The 16,008-nt window shown below is 39.1% G+C and overlaps 1 protein-coding gene across 5 annotated transcripts in view; it reads right to left on the bottom strand.

The window, feature by feature from the left end:
- Positions 1-16,008, bottom strand: part of ehbp1 (EH domain binding protein 1) — a 344,052-nt gene that overhangs the window by 48,883 nt on the left and 279,161 nt on the right. For all 5 annotated transcript variants that reach the window (XM_048536029.2, XM_059648293.1, XM_059648292.1 and 2 more), the window contains 3 exons: positions 10,239-10,377; positions 9,944-10,053; positions 8,878-9,001 (listed from right to left, as the gene is read on the bottom strand). In XM_048536029.2, the coding sequence (XP_048391986.2) occupies positions 8,878-9,001; positions 9,944-10,053; positions 10,239-10,377 (373 nt within the window). The remainder of the gene's footprint in view (positions 1-8,877; positions 9,002-9,943; positions 10,054-10,238; positions 10,378-16,008) is intronic.

Below are 16,008 nucleotides of genomic sequence, written 5' to 3'. Positions count from 1 at the left end.
AATAAATCTTGATTCGAAAATAAATTGTTTTGTGAAACTTGGCTAATTTTGTTTTATATCTGACACTAATTTAGATAAAGCACATAATATAGCGAGGTGAGGAACAGGGAGCGGGCGCAGCTGAACACGTGGCTACGCAGCTGGTGTAGGAGGGAGGGCTTCAGATATGTTGATAATTGGGATGCCTTCTGGGGAAGGTGGGACCTGTACAAGAAGGACGGGTTGCATCTGAACTGGAAGGGGACCAATGTCCTGGGTGGAAGGTTTGCTCGAGTAGTTCGAGAGGGTTTAAACTAGTATGGCAGGGGGGTGGGAACCTGAGCTGTATACCAGAGGTGAGCGTTGATGCAGGTGAGGCAGTAGCAAGAGGTAGACCAGCTAGTGGGAAGGATTTTCCTGGGAAGGAACCAAGGGATCGGTTAAAGTGTGTTTGCTTTAATGCAAGGAGTATCAGGAATAAAAGTGATGAACTTAGAGCATGGATCAGTACCTGGTGCTATGATGTTGTGGCCATAACAGAGACATGGGTTTCTCATGGGCAGGAATGGTTGCTGGATGTTCCAGGGTTTAGAACATTTAAAAAGAATAGGGAGGGGGGAAAAAGAGGAGGGGGTGTAGCACTACTAATCAGAGAGAGTATCACAGCTACAGAAGCTTCCATTGTCGAGGAAGATCTGCCTACTGAGTCAGTATGGGTGGAAATTAGGAACAGCAAGGGAGTAGTCACCTCGTTAGGGGTTTACTACAGGCCCCCCAATAGCAGCAGGGAGATTGTAGAAAGCATAGGTCGACAGATTTTGGAAAAGTGTGGACGCAGTAGGGTTGTTGTAATGGGTGACTTTAACTTTCCTAATATTGATTGGAACCTCCTTCGAGCAGAAGATTTGAATGGAGCTGTTTTTGTAAGGTGTGTTCAGGAGGGTTTCCTAACGCAGTACGTTGACAGGCCGACGAGGGGAGAGGCCATTCTAGACTTGGTGCTCGGAAACGAGCCGGGGCAGGTATCAGATCTTGTGGTGGGAGAGCATTTTGGTGATAGTGACCATAACACTCTCTCATTCTACATAGCTATGGAGAAGGAGAGGATTAGGCAAAATGGGAGGATATTTAATTGGGGAAGAGGAAACTATGATGCGATTAGACACGAGTTAGGAAGCATGGACTGGGAGCAGTTGTTCCATGGTAAGGGAACTATAGACATGTGGAGATGGTTTAAGGAACAGTTGTTGGGAGTGATGAGTAAATATGTCCCTCTGAGACAGGCAAGAAGGGGTAAGATAAAGGAACCTTGGATGACGAGAGCGGTGGAGCTTCTAGTGAAAAGGAAGAAGGTAGCTTACATAAGGTGGAGGAAGCTAGGGTCAAGTTCAGCTAGAGAGGATTACATGCAGGCAAGGAAGGAGCTCAAAAATGGTCTGAGGAGAGCCAGGAGGGGGCACGAGAAAGGCTTGGCAGAAGGAATCCGGGAAAACACAAAGGCATTTTACACTTACGTGAGGAATAAGAGAATGGTCAAAGAAAGAGTAGGGCCGATCAGGGATAGCATAGGGAACTTGTGTGTGGAGCCTGAGGAGGTAGGGGAAGCCCTAAATGAGTTTTTTGCTTCTGTCTTTACGAAAGAATCGAACTGTGTAGTGAATGAAACCTTTGAAGAGCAGGTGTGCATGCTGGAATGGATAGAGATAGAGGAAGCTGATGTACTGAAAATTTTGTCAAACATTAAGATTGACAAGTCGCCAGGCCCGGATCAGATTTGTCCTCGGCTGCTTTGGGAAGCGAGAAATGCAATTGCTTCGCCACTTGCGAAGATCTTTGCATCCTCGCTCTCCACTGGAGTCGTACCTGAGGACTGGAGAGAGGCAAATGTAATTCCTCTCTTCAAGAAAGGAAATAGGGAAATCCCCGGCAATTATAGACCGGTAAGTCTCACGTCTGTCGTCTGCAAGGTGTTAGAAAGGATTCTGAGGGATAAGATTTATGACCATCTGGAAGAGCATGGCTTGATCAAATACAGTCAACACGGCTTTGTGAGGGGTAGGTCATGCCTTACAAACCTTATCGAGTTTTTTGAGGATGTGACTAGTAAGGTTGATGAGGGTCGAGCTGTGGATGTGGTGTATATGGACTTCAGTAAGGCATTTGATAAGGTTCCCCATGGAAGGCTCATTCAGAAGGTCAGGAGGAATGGGATACAGGGGAACTTAGCTGCTTGGATACAGAATTGGCTGGCCAACAGAAGACAGCGTGTGGTAGTAGAAGGAAAATATTCTGCCTGGAAGTCAGTGGTGAGTGGGGTTCCACAGGGCTCTGTCCTTGGGCCTCTACTGTTTGTAATTTTTATTAATGACTTGGACGAGGGAATTGAAGGATGGGTCAGCAAGTTTGCAGACGACACAAAGGTCGGAGGTGTCGTTGACAGTGTAGAGGGCTGTTGTAGGCTGCAGCGGGACATTGACAGGATGCAGAGATGGGCTGAGAGGTGGCAGATGGAGTTCAACCTGGATAAATGCGAGGTGATGCATTTTGGAAGGTCGAATTTGAAAGCTGAGTACAGGATTAAGGATAGGATTCTTGGCAGCGTGGAGGAACAGAGGGATCTTGGTGTGCAGATACATAGATCCCTTAAAATGGCCACCCAAGTGGACAGGGTTGTTAAGAAAGCATATGGTGTTTTGGCTTTCATTAACAGGGGGATTGAGTTTAAGAGTCGTGAGATCTTGTTGCAGCTCTATAAAACTTTGGTTAGACCGCACTTGGAATACTGCGTCCAGTTCTGGGCGCCCTATTATAGGAAAGATGTGGATGCTTTGGAGAGGGTTCAGAGGAGGTTTACCAGGATGCTGCCTGGACTGGAGGGCTTATCTTATGAAGAGAGGTTGACTGAGCTCGGTCTCTTTTCATTGGAGAAAAGGAGGAGGAGAGGGGACCTAATTGAGGTATACAAGATAATGAGAGGCATAGATAGAGTCGATAGCCAGAGACTATTTCCCAGGGCAGAAATGGCTAGCACGAGGGGTCATAGTTTTAAGCTGGTTGGTGGAAAGTATAGAGGGGATGTCAGAGGCAGGTTCTTTACGCAGAGAGTTGTGAGAGCATGGAATGCGTTGCCAGCAGCAGTTGTGGAAGCAAGGTCATTGGGGTCATTTAAGAGACTGCTGGACATGCATATGGTCACAGAAATTTGAGGGTGCATCCATGAGGATCAATGGTCGGCACAACATTGTGGGCTGAAGGGCCTGTTCTGTGCTGTACTGTTCTATGTTCTATGTTCTATGTTCTATAATTGGTCATATTAGAAACTGGATAAAATATTTAAATATATGTTGTCACCTGCAGAATTGTGAAATTAGAGGAAGACAGCATATTCCTTCAATCTCAGTTGTAACACCAGAGAGGGAACGATTCCATCAATTACAGCCGATGTCTTTCAGACCAACAGACATTGGTATCATTTTTAGTTACATTTTAGTTACTACTGTTACGAGCATTACCAAAATCAATAAAACTTACATTTATTTCTAAGTTAGTATTATTTTTATAAATATATTTTTCCACAGAATGAAGGAATCTGAGAGAGTGTAAGATCTGGGCGAGAATCTGAAGGACACTGAGCTCCCTCTGGTGAAGGAATAACATGTTCATTAAGGAAGCACCACCTCTGGAATGATAATCCCTGCAGCTGTTTTTGCTTACATTATTGGCTAAATTTTCATAACCATGAGCATTATTAGAGCATTGCAGTAATTAAGAGTTGTTATAAAGTGAATTCTCAAACTGCAGATTAGAAAATTAAACTATTTCCTGATTACATATTAATGGAACACAACAATAGCAGTTGCCATAAGCTTGGAAGGCAACCAAGGGATAAATCTGTGTACTTAATTACCATAAACAATGGCTGCATAGAAATGAAGTTTTATGCACATTCCCTTCTGTAATATGTCTGATATCACTACACACTTGACAATTCTTGTTCAATTATCTCTATTATTTAAGGCACTGTGAACTGCTCCATGTAAATAAATTAACCACCCCAATTACTTTCAATTCATTGAGGGACGCCATAATGGAAAGTGTCAAGAACTGCATATACTTATAGAATTCACTTCTGAAGATACTTCAAGAATTAAAAGAATATTTGCTGCTAAGCAAAAGCAAAAACATACGACTGTCAACTTGGCTGACAATAAGAAAACCTTTGTTTTAAAACTGGAATGCATTTTATTCTTTAATATGGTTTGCACTAGTTTTTCTGGATATTTAATTTTAACCTTGCCTTCAAATTTTTGAGGATGCCTAAGGTTTTCTTTGCATGTGTCATACAATTAAAATTCCTTTTAATTCTGTAAACCTCCAAAAGACTCACTAATTTAAAGAAAAAAAGACATCTTTCATGCAAGACATGCATTTTGTAGTACATATCAGCTTCACTGGCACAAACCACAGCATCAAAGCAATTCTGTTTTGGACAAAAGGCACATTTTTAAAAGTTACTTTCATCACCAGCAGAGAATTTCTGCAGTGCCTCAGTGTGGTGGCAATTAGGATTGTGCTATTGTAGCACCGTAAATGCCAACAACTTCATCCAAAGTTTCCTTAGATAGAGGAACGTCTGACTAAAACATGTAGTGCTCATTCCACCTTACCAGTAAGTTAGAAACCACCAACAGAACTGACACAAAACTGGAGAGAGATTTCCAACTAACTCATTGTTATTTCTTGCGATGAGGCAAAATTAGCCACTCGCAAATTCCAGAGGTTTGTGGCATTGTACTATTCAAATGCAATGCGCTAATAAAGTACTGCAACAATTCAACAATAACTGTAATACAATGTAGCCTGCAAACACAGAACAATGTTTAAAGGAAAAGCATACAATACTTTAAATGAATCAATCATACTTCTTGCGATTCAATGGTATAATTTCTCAGTAAATTATTTCAAGTGCTAGAACTAATACTTACTCAAAATTCTATATAGCTCATTACACAGAAATATAATCAGTTCTGACATTTTAAATTTGTAACTCAGCATTTCAATTTGTAATGTTGATACAATGTGTTACAGACTCCACTTTCTCTTGTACCTTGTTGGTGGTGAATATTAATATGAAAAGTGTACTGCTTTGACACAAAGCATTCACTTGGGAATTCCTCAGATCACTTCCAGTTTTGCACTGGGTGGAACTGAGGTAGCAACAGCACACCCTTTGTATGTTCATTCTAAATACACTTCTGTATTCATTAACTGTACAAAACATATCATTTAGTAGAGGAAAAGTAGCAACATGAGGACACATTAGCAAGTCATCTATCTTGTGGTGACCTATCAGCTTATGTTATGTTGCAGATTTAGTTTTAACAATAAAGCAGAGGTTTATAATGTTAAAAAAACCAAAACATTTACAAATAATACTTATCACAACAGCATTCCATATGAATACTCAAATATAAGAGGGAATTTCCTTCTTTAGCTTACGTAGGTCTGACTTAGCTGTGGTTTCACATCCCGGGCACAAAAATTTGTTAATCTCGTCCATGATCCATTATATAATTGTGTTTAAACTTTCTCAGCTTCACATAACCCCTTCAGGGTTTTAAACAAGCACTTCTGGTCTGTACCATTTAAACTCCCTATACACATTTGAAACTGTTTCACACATTTAGCTTCAGCCAAAACTGCTGCAAAACTGCCCAAGTTGGTTGAAATAATAAAGCTTTCTTCTAAGTTACAGATGTTCCCCTAAGTCAAAACATCTATTCCAGCATCTTCAGTTTAATATCTAATGCACTACATTGTTTACTTTGTTCATTCACAAATTCTCCCAATGTAAACAATACCCCATTACACGCCAGGAAGTCTCTCTCTAATACTGTGTTCTAAAAGAAATCACCATGGCTGCAAAGACACCTACAAGTTAATCACACAGAAAACCTATATGTCACTAGTTCAACATTAAAAGATCCAAAATAATTGTATCTATATATATATATATATATATATATATATATATAGAGATAATACACCCTACAGCACAGTTATTATCACAATTTATAGGCTTTGTATCAGGAATTCATTTAGGGACTTGGGCACCAATCAGTCTAACAAATACACCTCTCATCCTTTACAATGTGCACTGCAAACTTTTACGAATACCTAGTTAGCAAGAGTGAAACTCAGCAATCATTACTGTAGAACTCTGGTCCCATAACTGATACCTGAAATATGGAAAACAGACTGAAACAACACTGAGATGGCTGACAGTTTCAAATCATTCTCAGTTTTAGTGAAACAAAATACATTAAAGAACTCCATACAGTTTCACAGCAAATACAATCGAGCTCCCCATACTTCTTAGTAATGGAAACCACTGAAGACGTGATTTACTCGCTCTTTGAAGATGTGCTCACCTTCTCTAGCTAAGGTTTTGAAGCTAAGCTGGGCCAGATTTCATAACACATCCTGCCTCTTGTTATGCAAAACACAGCTCCCACTGTACCTGGGAGCAAGTGAGAGCACAAGTGAGCAAAAACAAGAAATAAAAAGTGAGAGAGCGAGAACAAGAACAAGTGAAACCAGAAATCAAGCACAATTGAGTGACGAGTGGGAGCAAGAATAAGCGAAAGTGAGAGCAAGTATGGAAACAATTGGGAAAGAGACACATTTTCCAATTATTTTGAAGGGGTTTGTGGGGGTCTCACCTCACTGAGTTGTCAAAACTGGTTACAATCCACAGTGAAACTTACTCCCTGATGTAGCAAGTGCTTCCCTGAGGTCTCCTTCATTCAAACCCCCCGTTATATGAATGGAAAGGTACAATAATTGGATTCTCAGGTGCTAGCCGCAATTAGTGATGCCACAATGGAAATGATACATAATGCTGCTGTCACTGTATAGATACTCAACACTTCGAAATATGGTATCAGCCAAAAACAAATTTCTGGCTACTTGCTTACTCAGAAAAAGGTAGATAGGTCACAAATTTACGAGATTGAACTTGGTCTGCATTCCAGTAAGGGCAGTTATTAAATCAACAGCAGATTTCTTACACTGTCCAATCTTCTTTCCACATAATATCACAGAACTGCAGCTCTCTTTTTGTGACTCATTTTTCTTGTCTCATTCTCAATCCTACATTGCTTGAAATTAAAAATCATAGGGAAAATAAAAACTGACACAATGAAAAACCCAGCTGATGTTTAGACATCCGTACACTTGAACATACAGCCATTTTAGCAGGTCAAATGTAATCTGCCAAATCTTCCAAAATCCTTTCAGCACCAGAGTCTTAGTCTCATGTTAGCCAGATGCAACTTTGAAATCACTTGCTTTGACTTGAAAATTTTAAATATACAAAAAGCATAAACCAAGAATACTTCAATATTTTGCTACAAGGTAGTTCAAATGTTTGAATGGCTAAAAAAAAACTTGTCACCAGTTTAAAATCTTGGCACTTAATGTGCTTGGGCTGGCATTGGAATAAGAGAGATACAATAATTTTAAATAGGAGCGACAATTGCAATTCAATTTACACTGAGCTTTTAAATTTTAAAGATGGTCACTTAGCATCTTGGAAAGTGACAAATCTGCAAATGCTGTATTTCACCAGTGCATAAAGATTTGGAAATTCAGGTGCAGGGCCCAACGGGGCAGGATTAGATGAATATTCTAAATAGTAATGGTGAAGTCTGATGCTTCCCAGATATTGGGATTTGATGCTCATTTAATAGAGTTAGCATAATAGCCTTCCAGCAAAGACCAAAGAAGATTGCGCAAGAATAAAAAAGGGAGATCAAAGTAGTGGGTCTGAGTTGATCCATTTGGCGAGAGGAGGGCAGGAAGCGTTGGTGATTAATTCCTTCAATGCAGGGTCAAGTAGATCTCTCGTGATCCTCCTAGTTCCACACTCAGATAAACTACTTGCTTTATTAATTGCAGGTGATACATAGGACTGGTTTCCCTTAGGCAGTCTGACAGGCTGTACCAAAGTTGGAGAGCAGACTTGAATCAAAAGTTATTGCTTATTCAAAGATCCTAACAATTGGTTCAGGTTTGGGTGAATGATGTCCCTTGTTTATCCTCAACCAACATGACAGGGAACACATTTCTGGCTACATGTATACAATTCATGCTCTCCATTTTGGCATCTTTAGTTTCTGCACTGCACCCAAAATGTGAGCACTGGGTGAATGAACTTACAGGCCTAAATATTTCAGTGACATTAGCCAGGTAAAGGCCTGCACCACATTTCAACTTGGCTCTGTTGTCCTATTTCGTTCTGTCTAAAATCATGACAAGCGTTTTTTAAAAATAGCTATCTTAATCCAGTATCTACTGAATATAACTTGTGTATGTAGTAATACATTTGCATATCAGAGCATCATGTTGTCATACTATTATTGTAAAGGAAGCTGAAAATAACATGGACCTACTCTTGTGAAAAATAATTGTGGAGTATCTATAACAACACTCAAATTTTTGCTGTTTAGTCAACACAAGCTTCCATTTGCACTGTAAATGGTTTCATGCAGTACTTGGCTTCAAGCAGGCCAACTGTTTTCCTCTGAATCAGTAGAACAGTAGAGATCTCACATTTTGCTGCAGCATATCAATGAGGCACGGATATGTATTCCAGCTCTGCATGGATGAACACACTGTTCAATAGTGCTGGCTCACACAGTATCAGGGTGAGTTATCACTTCCCATGAAGGCACTCTTATCACCAGTGCCCAGAGAGGTGGCTGCGACTCACAGCCTTTCATTTTCAAGGCAGTTTGCTGAACATTCAGGCTTCAAAGATTCACATTTTCAAACTCTATAAGAGTTTGTGAACACTCAATTTGCCAAAACTGTTTACAGTGTAATTGGGCACCGTACCTGTGTCCATGAGATAGCGAAGACGCTTCTCCACCACTGCAGCCCGTGTGTCAATTTGCTTCTGCTCATTCTCCAACGCTGCCAATTCTCCAACAACATACTGACTCGTGTCTTTGAACCCTTTCTGTTGACAAGAAAAAAAATTACTACATTAAACAAAATATATAATACAATTATAAAAATGTATGCTTTTCATAATCTAGTGTATGCCACAAAAAATATTTTGGTGCTTACACATTTTGTCCAAAGTGTAGCTAACCATCAGAATTCCCAAAAAAAAGTTAAATGCGAGTATTAATTTTTCTTCTGATGTGAAATCTCATATTTTAAAATGCTTTACCATGTAGTAAATACCTGTCAATATAGCCAAAGGGACGAGTTTCCCATTTTATGCATTATAATGATCGATGCAAAATTTTCGGGAGAAATTACCTTAATTAAGACATTATATATCCTTTTTCCAGAATTATTTTGGCAACAATCAATGAATTCTTTCCTTCCATTCCATCAAATTTTTCCCACAAATCAATTTTACAGATGATCAGCCCATTTTCCCACTATGCTGAACCTCCCCATTAATTAAGTGAAAAAATTATCATATATATTATATTAATGCAAACATTATTCAGCTGGTAATTCATGGCTGATCTGTATAATGGAAAGGTTGAACACCCATTAACCCATGCCAACAAAATGGGTTGTCTGGGAAATTCTAGCAGGTCTCCTGTGACTTTCCCTTCCAACTGAAGCTTGCAGTATCCACTTTTGTAATAATTAAAATCCTCCTGGTAGATCAATACTGGAATCTCTTTATGGGAAGTGCCCTGATGGAAATGTCTCAAGGATGCTGAGGCTGTGCAAGTCTGAAAAATTCATCTTTTATCTGACAATTATCACCACACTGCAGACTAATTCAGTGGTGCACCCCTTTCACTTTGCATTGAAAATGTGAGAGATTGACATCTGAAAACCCAACATCTCATTTTTTTACCAGTGAAGACAGCATGTCTTTATACGACCCAAGAAATAATCAGCAATCAGTAAAGCACAGAAAAATTAAACATACACTAAGTACTTCATCTTCTGATGGCTTTCTTGGAGTTGTATCACATATTTCCGGTCTTTCCTCATTTCTTTTCTTTGCATCTTCTTGTATTGATCTCAGCCTTTTAACCTCTTTTTATATAAAATAAAGGGCAAGATATTCAGAAATTGGTTAAAATGTTTAACTTCACCTTGAACATAGGAGGTTATTCTGACAGAGGAGGTTAATTTCAGTCTTATTAAAAAGCATTTCTGGCAGTGAGAGAAAATTAAATGCTATATAATATTTTAACATTCATATCTTAAGAATTTCTCACCTGGTCTGCTTTCCACATACTGACTAAATGACTGAAGATGGGTTCGTCTCACAGCTGAATCTTTATTGAATACCACAGGACTTCGCAAACGTTCAGTGGATTTACGCAAACGCTCAGCACGATGATCCTCCATTTCATTCTGTCAGGGATTAACAATTGTTTTCATGTCATTATCCAACATTTATCTAAACTTATATTCAATAAAATAGCTTAATTCCTACATATTTGCAAAGATGAAGTATAACAAAGGATAAAATCATTGCTCACACAAAGAATCTTTAAGTCATGATTTAGATCAGCCCTATATATCAAATACTAACATCTAAAGTAATAGCTTTGTTCTGTTACTCTAGCTTGCTATCTTACTGAATAGGAAACAACCAATTTACCTGCCAGTTTCTCACACTTCTCTGACAAGAACTAATGTCTAATGTTGTGGCAATTGTAATAATTCACTCTGACAGGCTAAAGGTTAAAGAGAACTAGTGTGGAACAAAGAAAGAAAAATTGCTGACTTACATTTTATTAGCTAAATCTTTGAGCAAATTATTAATACATTAACAACATAATTTTCAGCTTCCTTCTTCCAGATCTCCAATAATTATGCATCTGACATTCCCCAAGGACCCAAGAACTATGGCGTGTGGGAAAAGCAGATATCAGGGTATGTGGTACCCAAAAATATTGCATTCTGCTGCTAATCTTGTATTATTTCTAAGTGTTTTGAAGGTAAATAAAAAAAAGGCTGAGATGCATGACTAATAGCTTAGCCTACTGAATGTTGAAACTGGTTATCAAATGCTACCAAGGCTGTGCCCTTCCTCTGCATTAAGACAATCAGTAATGAGGGGGTCCTCTAATGGCCTATTCTCTTGCCTTGAGGAGGTATGGGATGCAGAATTCTCAGGAGAAGGTAACAGTTTACCCTCTCCTACAATCACAGAATGCCTCATTTACAAATATTTAAACTGCATTTACAAACATATTCAATCTGCAGTCAACTGTCCCTTGTGAGAAAAGCTGCTTCAGGACTATATTTCAGATTTCTAAAAAAAATTGCTGACTGAAGCTTATAAAACAATTCTAATAAAAAAAATTGATTAAGTCTGTTGATATTAGAGAGATGATGAATTCTATTAGTAGATGAGTAATGTAACAAAAAGACATACCTTATTCCCTCTTACACAAATGTATACACATTAATGCAGACTAATTTTTTGTAACTTTGCAGCAGCAGAAGAGTTACAAATCAACAGCTATAACCATTGAATGGAATTTGGTTAAGTAACACCATCACAAATAGATCCAGAGGTATAATCCAAAAGGAAAAAGTCTAATTACCGGCAATCTGGTTTCTTCAATATTCCTCCTGAAAACTCAAATAGCAATAATATACAAATACAAAGAGGCTTTTCAAACTCACTTGCAGTACAATAAATCTTCTAACATTTATTTTCTCCATAACATGTCAATAAGGCCTGGCATTTGCGAACAAATACAGATCAGTCTGAGCCTAGTAAGGTGTAAAAATATCAGTATGATTAGTTTGCAAATCCCATTTTGGGAAACCTTTTTATGCCAAGGGACTTCTGCCACTTTACAAATTTATTCCTTTAAGCTGGGTTAATTCAGTTAGCTTGCCAATCCATTGTGTTTTTCTCAAGCCAGCTTCATATTGCATTAAATCCATTGAAGAAAGCTAAATTGAATGAAAAATCAGACTGATCTGAGCTCCTCTTTGTTTAAAGCAAATACAAGTCTTCTGCTGCTACCTCGCTTTCATCACTGACGTATAGGAGCCGATAGTGTAAAGGAAAGCAATGAAAGTCATTGTTTTTCTACTTCAAAGAGCCTCCTGTGGAAGGAAATCCTCTCAGTCAGCATAAGCGGTCTCTAAAGATATTCCAGGTGGGTGTAAAGTTAGACCACCAAATTTATCCGAAAGCCAAAACTATAAACAAACAATGAAAATTTTAAAATTTGACTGCTGGAGTGACGTGGATATTTTATGCCATGCAGTTCTCATGTTAAGCAAAACGCTAAAATAATTTTGCACAAATAATTAAAATGGCATAGGTTCCACACAAACTTTACAGCTGCACCCAATTTTCATGTTAACTGAGTTACCAACATTTTTAAAAACCATTTCAAACAATACAACTCCTATTCTCTTATAATTTATATTTGTAAACACCTAGATTGCTTCAATCATGAATGGGTGGAAGCAGGGTTCGAACTTATTACTGCTCTGGTGATGCCATGTTATTGACAATTTTGTTCGTGAATAATACTAAACCATTTGACACACTATTAGCTGTTGTTACACTGATCAATTGCAAAACCAATTTCAGAACGAAAAAGTCTGTCGATATGCAAAACAGCCATTAAATAAGTAAAAAAAACTAACATATCCAGAGTTGTGGCAATTCAAAGTCTGTTGATTGAATTGCTACCTCACAGCCAGCCAGCTATCCCTCATTTAGCACTCCTCATGTCTTCCAAAAACCAAATGCCTCATGTCTCCAAAAACATGGGCATATTAACTGAAAACTACACTTTACATTAAATTAAAAACAGAAATTGCTGGAACATCTCAACAGGTCTCTGACAGCATCTGCAGAGAGAAATCAAGTTAATGTTTCGGGTCCAGTTATCCTTCTTCATGTTGAATGGTAAGTATCTTTTCATCTTAAATTGAAACTAATTATACTTACACACGTCCAGCATGATGGACATGTCAGAAAGCAAAGTACTGCAGAAATATGAAATATAGAGAGAATGCAGAAAAACTCAACAAGTCTAGCAGCATCTGTGGAAGAGAGATAAATTTAATGTTTTGGGTCCACAGTCTGTATGAGCTCTGACAAATGGTCACTGACCAGCCTGTCTCTGCCATTCGACTTGCTTAGAATCTCCAACACTTCTTGTTTCTATTGGAGCAAAAAGAAATCCTCTAGTTAGTTTTCCAAAAAGCTTTTGAGCCTCTCATTCCCCTTCAGCAAGAAACCCAGGACCAAGTACCTGAAATCTAACTTGCAGCATTAAACATGGCCTGAAACAGAATTTTAAGGCAAGCAAAAACAAAACTTGAACAAAAATACACTACTATCAATATGATAAATTGATATTTTTATGAAATAGGCAATTAACAAATTGACTCTTTTTTGGCTCTTGGCTTGAAAAGCAGTGCCAGAGATATAGAGGTTTAGCTGCACATTGTCCCTGGTCCAGGGAGAAATCAGTCAAGGGAAGGGATTAATGCAGCTCACTTGAAGGAGTTGGCTGCAACTTGCATTTGCCTCCGGTGATGGAGAGGGGGCATGGGAGGGAGGCAAGGTGGAAGCAGTGTTGGGGGGGATGGTGGTGGCAGCAGAGAAAACCTATCAACTAGCCCATGAAACAAGAGGAAGGGAGGAAGTTAGTAAAACATTAGTTAGCAGGAATTTGAAGGGTGGGATGGAGAACGATCCATCAGCCACTATCGAAGCAGATGGAAGTATGTCCAGTTGGATCACCTGGGGTCAGGGTAAAGCCACTCACACCACTGGAGGAGAGGTGAAGCTAGAAGAGAGACATAACTGGATATGTCAGCTTCCTTCACCTTGCATTTCAGAAGTATCCAGCCACTCTGAACACAACAGTTTCTGAGTCTGAGTCTGACTTGGTGAGAAAGAAAGGCGGGAAATTGTAATCTGGCACCTCCTCCTTGGCGAATGAAGGCCACCTTACAATCTTCCAAACTCAGCAGTGAGTTCACCAATTTCAGATTGTATTCTGTTCCCTCATTTTGACTCCTTTCTCTTCGTGAACTTCAGTTCCAGTCTCAGAAAATTCTAAGATGGAGCTTGCTTTTGGCTGGCAGCTGTTCTTGTTCTGCCATTCACACACAATATTTTAGTTTGTTTCTGTACTTGTCTCATTCTTTCACTCCTTGGTCTTGAATCACCACCTCTTCTGACATTTATTCTCTCCTGTCTTGCGTTCAATCACAGACATTCTGCTTCCATCTTCATCCACCGGAATTAATACATTAGTTCTAAGGAAAGCTCAACAACTTGAAATTTGAATATTACTTCACTGTCCATGTATATGACCTGACCGGCTGAATATTTCCATCATTTTCTGTTCTTATTTCAGATTTCCAGTATCTGCAATATTTTCCTTTTGTGGCGTTTTATGTTGGCCACAGCTTGGTCAGTTGCACTCTTGCCTCTGAATCATAAGGTGCCAGGTTCAATTCCAAGTCCAGAGCATAAGCATAAAAATCAAAGCTGACACTCCAATGCTGAACTGGGCTGTATAACTGAACGCCCGTTTATGCCTTCTCAGATGGGCATAAGAATTCCACAGCACTATTTCAAAAATGAACACGCTGATATACCTGGTATCCTGACCAAGATTTACTCTTCAGTTAACATCACCGTAACAGATTCTCATCAATCATTATTACACCACTGCTTGAGGAGCTGGCTGTGCACCAACTGACTGCTGTATTTTTTACATTAGAACAGTGACAATACTTTGAAAAAGTTCTTCATCATCTGAGAAGCATGTGGGAATGTCCAGTGCTCATGGCTGGTTCTATAATAATGTGTTTTGTATTGTTGAGGAGAAATGGTTTTACTCATGAAGGCATCAGAACTAGAGACCATAAGTATAGTCTTTAATCAATCCAATAAAGAATTCAGGAAATTTTTCCTTTTCCTATACTGTAGTGTGAATACAGAACTTTCTGTCACAAGTAATTGAGGTGAACAGCACAAATGCATACAAGGGGGCTCAAGATAAGTGTATGAAAGAGAAAGGAACATGTCAAGTTGGTAGGGTTACATGAACTTAGATGGGATGATGATCATGTGGAGCATGCAGACTAGCATTAGCCTGATTGGGCCAAATGGTCATGGCTTTGTTGTACACTCTATATAATTTTCTCCAAGACTGCAAGCATTGATGTGAGCCAGTTAGCTCAGTTGGCTAGGTGGCTAGTAATTAGAAGACAATAACACCAACAGCAAAGCTTTACTCCTGCTACAGCTGAGGTAGACTTGGGAACTGCCTCATCATCCAACCCTAGAGAGTGGCAGACAATGGCACATGTCTCAGAATGAAGCATCAACAGACAGACAATAAGCCAAAGACCTGCCTTTGTGGCAGAGAACAAACAGAATGGAAAAGCATCAACTTATCTTGGCATAAATCTTTCCACAGCCAACTGGCCATTGCTCACATGAGAATAACATTATTTTGGCTATCCAACAGGGGACATGATGACAGTTCAAACCGACCCTGCTGATACACCCAAATTTTCTAACATGGGGCAAAGGACAATTAATGAACACTGGTGTGACTGTAGTGAAACTAACTCAATAACCAAAGACTTTCATGAATTAAAATGATTGTTGTGATCATCTGACAAGCCCAATCAATCCATGTGGAATATACGAGATATACAAAACCAGCTGCATTGGAATTAACACTTATATCAAGAAGCACTGATACATGGTGAGGTGTCGTGAAACTTGCATCTCTTGGCAGACAAACACTTGCACGATGACTGCAGATATCGAAAGATGAAGAGTCACCTACAGCTATCCAGTTTGGAATAAAACACATGATATAGACACCAGAATTCACAAAGGGATGGTATATTAACAAAAGTAGTGTCCAATAAGAAACATTAAGTAATATGGACTGATACAGAATGGATACTGAAAGCTCTTCTGCCAAGCACACACTCTTTCCTAATCTCAGAAACCAGGAAACAGCAATT

Source organism: Stegostoma tigrinum, chromosome 9 (assembly GCF_030684315.1).
Source record: "Stegostoma tigrinum isolate sSteTig4 chromosome 9, sSteTig4.hap1, whole genome shotgun sequence".
NCBI classification, from domain to species: Eukaryota; Metazoa; Chordata; class Chondrichthyes; order Orectolobiformes; family Stegostomatidae; genus Stegostoma; species Stegostoma tigrinum.
The sequence above is the reverse complement of the archived record's forward strand: the minus strand, read 5'-3'. Positions and strand labels throughout refer to the sequence as shown.